Source organism: Charadrius vociferus, unplaced genomic scaffold (genome assembly GCF_000708025.1).
Source record: "Charadrius vociferus isolate BGI_N301 unplaced genomic scaffold, ASM70802v2 scaffold1041, whole genome shotgun sequence".
Taxonomy (NCBI): Eukaryota; Metazoa; Chordata; class Aves; order Charadriiformes; family Charadriidae; genus Charadrius; species Charadrius vociferus.
In genome coordinates this window covers 1,643,570-1,649,216 of record NW_009646843.1, presented here as the reverse complement: position 1 = coordinate 1,649,216, position 5,647 = coordinate 1,643,570, and the positions used below count along the sequence as shown (strand labels likewise).

The following is a 5,647-nucleotide window of genomic DNA, read 5'->3' as shown; positions in this document are numbered from 1 at the left end:
GCGTCGAGGAGGTGGTGACGGCAACACTGGTGTCACTCTGCTCCTGCCCACCCTGGTATCGCATGTGCTGGGAAGATGTGGGCTCTGCCCCAGGCAGTCCTTGCAGTGCTGCCGACTGCTCTGTGCCGAGCCATTGGCACGGGCTGAGCCGGGCCGCGTGCCACCATCACCACCAGCGACAGGACACAGGGACCACACTGGTGCTGACGTAACCCACCGCCAACACCCTGGCGGTGAGGGCGGCGCATGCCCTGGGCAGAGCCAGGTCCCTCGCAGCTGATGCTCGATGGCCCCAAGGATGGTGGATGTGTGCATGGCCTCACCTCCTGTTTGGGACACCCCAGCAGCGCCAGCACCAAGCCCTTCTTCTCCTCCTCTTCCTCTCATGCAGGGGATGAAGGACCCAGCACCAAGTGATGGAGAGCTGAGGCTGCTCCAGCATCTTCCTCAGACATGGCTCCAGCACTGCCCTGTCTTCATTCCTCACCACACCGGCTGCCGCTCGCCCAGGGGCGATGCCGAGCCTCGGGCAGGCGAGGCGGGATGTGCCGGCAGCGCGGTACCCCGGGGGCGCGTGCCCCATCCCGCCCCAGGACAACGGCTGACGTGGGATGCCGCAGGGTTACCCATTAACTGCAGGAATTTCTGGGGAGGAGGTGAGCAGCGAGTGGAGGCGAGGGGCAACACGGGGCTCCTTAGACTTTGCTCTTGCCGTGTGTATAAAGGACCGTGGTGCCCCGTGGGCCACTTTGCTGGAGGGACGCGTGGATGTGGCATGTGGACATGGTGCTGCCCTGAGTGCCCGGCCAGCCCCAGGTGAGCAGGGACCTGGGCAGGAAGGGTCCCCTCCCCGTGTCCCCTACCTGCCCTTGTGGGAGCTCACTGGAGTGGCACGGTGGCAGCTGGTGGCCCAGAGGACCACCGGGTGATGGGATGGTGCTCCTCGGTGGTGCCAGCACTGTGAGGATTTGAGGGGCTGGTGGCGGTCAGCATGGCACAGCCATGGCTCCGCCATGGTGACACGTGGCCGCCTCTGCTCAGCCTCAGCAGGAGTGATGTTGCCCTACCGGAGGGAGAGCCCGGTGCTGCCCCACTGCCCGGTGCGGGGAGGAAGGGTGGTACATGGGCCCCAGTTTGCCTACTGCCCCAGCCCCCAAGGTAGGTGCCCTCAGCCCTCCTCCTCCTGCTCTTCCTCACCCTGCTGGGCTCAGCTCTGCTTCTGGCCAGATCCCGGCCCAGGCAGTGCCTGGGTCTCCTCTGCCAGGGGGTCCCCATGAGGATGGGACCGTAACGTGGGTGCCCCTTCTCCCCAGCTCTGCACCGGCTGCCGGGCACCCATACCTGCCCCTTCACCGTCAGTGCGGTGCCTTGCCCTGACCATGGCTTCCCCTGCCCCGGCTCCCCGGGGCGGCTGGGCGAGGGCAGGGAGCGGTACGAGCTGGACGCGCTGCCCTGGCAGGGGCCCCGACTGGCCTTGGACGAGCTGCAGAAGCCAGGTGAGACCCCCAGGCACCGGGGACACAGCACCCGTGTTGGGGAGCACCCCAGAGACCTGCCAGAGGCAATGAAGGGGGCTTTCAGAGTGCCAGGACTGTGGGGTGCCAGGAGAGCCCCAGCTTTGTCCCTGGGACGGGCAGCAATTCCTCCCCACTGCCTGGCAGTGCCAGTCCTCACGCTGGCACCCCAGCCTGTCCCCCCAGCATGGTGGGCTGCATGCCAGCGGGGGAGACCCTCAGCTCCCCAAGGTCTCGCGGGCAGAACCAAGGGGGGCGGTTAGCACAAGGCGCTCCGGGGTGGGAGGAGATGGAGGTGGCCCAGGGAGTGGTGGCACAGCCGGGGACACGAGCCCCATCCCACCAGGGGCACGGGAGGATGGTGTAGGGCTGCAGGAGCCCGGGGAGCCAGTGCTGTGCCACAGCCAGTGTTTAACACTCTCTCTTGTCTTGCACAGAGCTGGGGTGCTGGGCCAGGGTCCAGTCCATCTGTGTCTCCCTTCTCAAGGTGCCCCTGATGTTTGGGTTCCTGTACCTCTTCGTGTGCTCCCTGGATGTGCTCAGCTCTGCCTTCCAGCTGGCCGGAGGTAGGGTGGCAGGGGGGGGAGCCAGTGCTGTGCCACAGCCAGTGTTTAACACTCTCTCTTGTCTTGCACAGAGCTGGGGTGCTGGGCCAGGGTCCAGTCCATCTGTGTCTCCCTTCTCAAGGTGCCCCTGATGTTTGGGTTCCTGTACCTCTTCGTGTGCTCCCTGGATGTGCTCAGCTCTGCCTTCCAGCTGGCCGGAGGTAGGGTGGCAGGGGCACCTGAGTGTGTGGTGGCACCCACCCCCCCCCCCCCCTGCCACTCACACTCTTGCAGGAAAGGTGGCCGGGGACATCTTCAAGGACAACGCCATCCTCTCCAACCCAGTTGCTGGGCTGGTGGTGGGCATCCTGGTGACTGTGCTGGTGCAGAGCTCTTCCACCTCTACCTCCATCATTGTCAGCATGGTCTCCTCGGGGCGTGAGTGCACCCACGGGGCTCCTGGGGACCTGAGGCTGGGGAATAGGGTGGACAGATGGGGTCATCCTGTGCCGGGCCGTGCAGTGCTAGCAGGTCTCTCTGTCCCCAGTGCTGGAGGTGCGCTCTGCCATCCCCATCATCATGGGCTCCAACATCGGCACCTCTGTCACCAACACCATTGTGGCCCTCATGCAGGCTGGTGACCGCAGTGAGTTCAAACGGTGAGAGCCGGTTGGGGCAGAGAGGACTCAGGGGGCTGGGGGCTGCCCCCAGGGGGCCACCCCATGCTGATGGGCTCCTCCACACAGGGCCTTTGCCGGTGCCACGGTCCACGACTGCTTCAACTGGCTGTCAGTGCTGGTCCTGCTGCCACTGGAGGTGGTAAGCGGGTACCTCCACCACGTCACCCGCCTGGTTGTGGCCACCTTCAACATTCGCAGTGGGAAGGATGCTCCAGACCTGCTGAAGATCATCACAGAGCCCTTCACCAAGCTCATAATCCAGGTTTCCTCAATGTGGTGTCCCCCAGGGTGATGTCCCCAGGCTGGTGGTGGTTCCCCAGCTTTGGGGTCCCCCATGCTAGTGATGATGTCCCTTTGGTGGTGGTCATGCCCAAGTGTCTCTAGGCTGGCAGTGGTATCCCCAGGCTGGTGGTGGTCCCCCAGCATTGCTGTCCCACTGCTGGTGGTCATGTCCCCAGCACTGGTGTCCCCTTGATGGTGGTTGTATCCAAGTGTTCCCAGGCTGTCAGTGGTGTCCCAATCCCAGTGAAGATGTCCCAAGCTGGGGGTGCTGTCAGCCCCCAAGGGCCCTCTCCAACGTGTGTGTTGTTCCAGCTGGACAAGTCGGTGATCACAGGCATTGCAACGGGGGACGAGAGCCTGCGCAACCGGAGCCTCATCCGTGTCTGGTGTGGCCCTGCACGCCCACAGGTGAGAGGCCCGTGGCCCTTGTGGGGTCATCAAACAATTCCATGGAGGGTGGGTGGTGGGCAGCTGAGGACGCTGTGCAGTCAGCTGCAGACCACCCTCTCCCTGCAGATGGCTGCTGTGGGGCTTGTGCCCCCCCTGCCCTGCACAGCCCCTGGCCACTGCAGCACTAAGGGCATTGAGAGTCTCCACAATGTCACCAGGCAGAAGTGTGAGTGGATGTGGGGGGCTTGGGCAGGGCTGGGGGACACGGGGTGTGGGGCTGGGGATGTGCAGGTAGGGCTGGGGGATGTATGTGGGATGGAGAGGTGCTGGGCATGGGGCTGGAGTCATGATGTGGCACAGGACTGGGAGATGTTGGGGCTGGGGTCCAGGTGTGGGGCTATCTGGGGGGGTGCAGTTTTGTGAGTGGGGCCGGGCCAGCCCCAGCCCTTCGCCCAGCCGTGCTGTGGGGCAGGTGAGCATCTCTTCACTGACACACCGCTGGGCTGGTGCTGCTGGCTGGGTCCCTCCCTGTGCTCTGCACCTGCCTCATCCTCCTGGTCAAACTCCTCAACTCCCTGCTGAAGGGGCAAGTGGCCAAAGCTATCCAGAAGGTCATCAACACTGGTGAGTGGGACAGGGACCACTTTGGGGTGAGTGGGATGGGACACTACCTGCCCCATGGCCAACCATCCCCAGCCCCGTCTCTCTCCCCACCTGCCATCCTCAGACCCATCCTTGGCTGCTACTAACCCCCACCCCTGCCTGACCCCCATGTCCTCTGCCTGCCCCTTATCCCCACTCTGATTATGGCTGTCATGGCTTCCTGGTGTCCACATCCTCTTTCCCCAGCCATCCCAGTCACCAGCCACCAGGCTGGCCCCATAACCACAGCCTGACCCCATACCCAGAGCCTGGACCCACAGCCCCCTCCCTGCCCAGCACAATGTAGGAGCTCTGGGCTGCTCCCAGCTGATGTGTCCATGCTTGTGTCCATGCCTGTGCCCACGGCCATGCCGTGGCAGACCTCCCGCACCCGCTCAGCTGGCTCACCGGGTACTTCGCCATGGTGGTGGTGGCTGGGATGACCTTCGTGGTGCAGAGCAGCTCTGTCTTCACCTCAGCCATCACACCCCTGATCGGTGAGTCCCAGCCATGTGTGGTCCCCTGCCATGCGCTGGTCCCCCCCCACCAAAGGCCCCTGGGTGCTAGGGCCCTTGGAGGGGCAGAAGGAGCCATACCTCCTTGGGAGAGTGTGGGTATGGCACTGGTGAGGAGCGATGGGACGGGATGTGGTGCCTCTCCCACAGGCCTGGGGGTGATCAGCATTGAGCGTGCCTACCCGCTGACCCTGGGCTCCAACATCGGCACCACCACCACTGCCATCCTGGCTGCCCTGGCCAGCCCAGGGGACAAGCTGGCCAGCTCCTTCCAGGTACAGGCAGCTTGGGGCCATGGCCAGGATGGCAGGAAGAACTGGGCAAGGCAGGGGCTGGGAGAAGCCCACGTGCCCAGGCTGACAGGGATGCTGTCCCTGCAGATTGCCCTCTGCCACTTCTTCTTCAACATCTCCGGCATCCTGCTGTGGTACCCGTTGCCCTTCACCCGCCTGCCCATCCGCATGGCCAAGGCGCTGGGCGAGCGCACAGCCAAGTACCGCTGGTTTGCCGTGCTGTACCTCATCGTCTGCTTCCTCCTGCTCCCCTCCCTCATCTTCGGCATCTCCATGGCGGGATGGCGGGTGCTGGTGGGGGTGGGCGCACCCTTCCTCAGCCTCCTCTTCTTTGTGGGGCTGGTGAACGCTCTGCAGGCACGCAGCCCTGGCCGCCTGCCCAAATGGCTGGAGGCCTGGGACTCCCTCCCTGCCTGGATGCCCTCGCTGCAGCCCCTCGACCGGCTCATCACCCGGGCCACCCTCTGCTGCACCGACCGCTGCCGCAGCCCCGAGGGATGGGAGGAGCGCGGTGGCCCTCCCCGTGACAAGGCCAGGCTGGGGCTGGACAACCCCGCGCTCTCCTACCCTGAGGAGGTGCCTGGCCCTGCCATCCGGGTGGGCTCCCCTCGCCTGCCCCTGCACAGTGCCACCCGGCTCTAGTCGGCACTGGACACCCAGGCCACCGCTCCCATGGCCACCCGGTTTCTGCCATCCCCACTCAGCTGGTGTCTAATAAATGCCGAGCGCCTGCGCCCTGGCTGTGTGTCTCTTCACAGAGGCTCCCGCCCCTCGCAACCCCGCCCC

At 65.0% G+C, this 5,647-nt stretch overlaps 1 protein-coding gene across 1 annotated transcript; it reads left to right on the top strand.

The window, feature by feature from the left end:
* Window positions 1-786: 786 nt before the first annotated feature.
* On the top strand, window positions 787-5,611 carry SLC34A1 (solute carrier family 34 (type II sodium/phosphate contransporter), member 1). The gene is given in 14 exon segments (XM_009893313.1): window positions 787-816; window positions 1,042-1,158; window positions 1,314-1,496; window positions 1,952-2,080; window positions 2,354-2,497; window positions 2,607-2,718; window positions 2,806-3,001; window positions 3,334-3,449; window positions 3,594-3,637; window positions 3,884-3,904; window positions 3,907-4,035; window positions 4,434-4,550; window positions 4,719-4,843; window positions 4,949-5,611. Coding segments are annotated over 13 exon segments (1,974 nt in total). The 5' UTR covers window positions 787-816; window positions 1,042-1,055; the 3' UTR covers window positions 5,504-5,611.
* The last annotated feature ends 36 nt before the right edge of the window (window positions 5,612-5,647 follow it).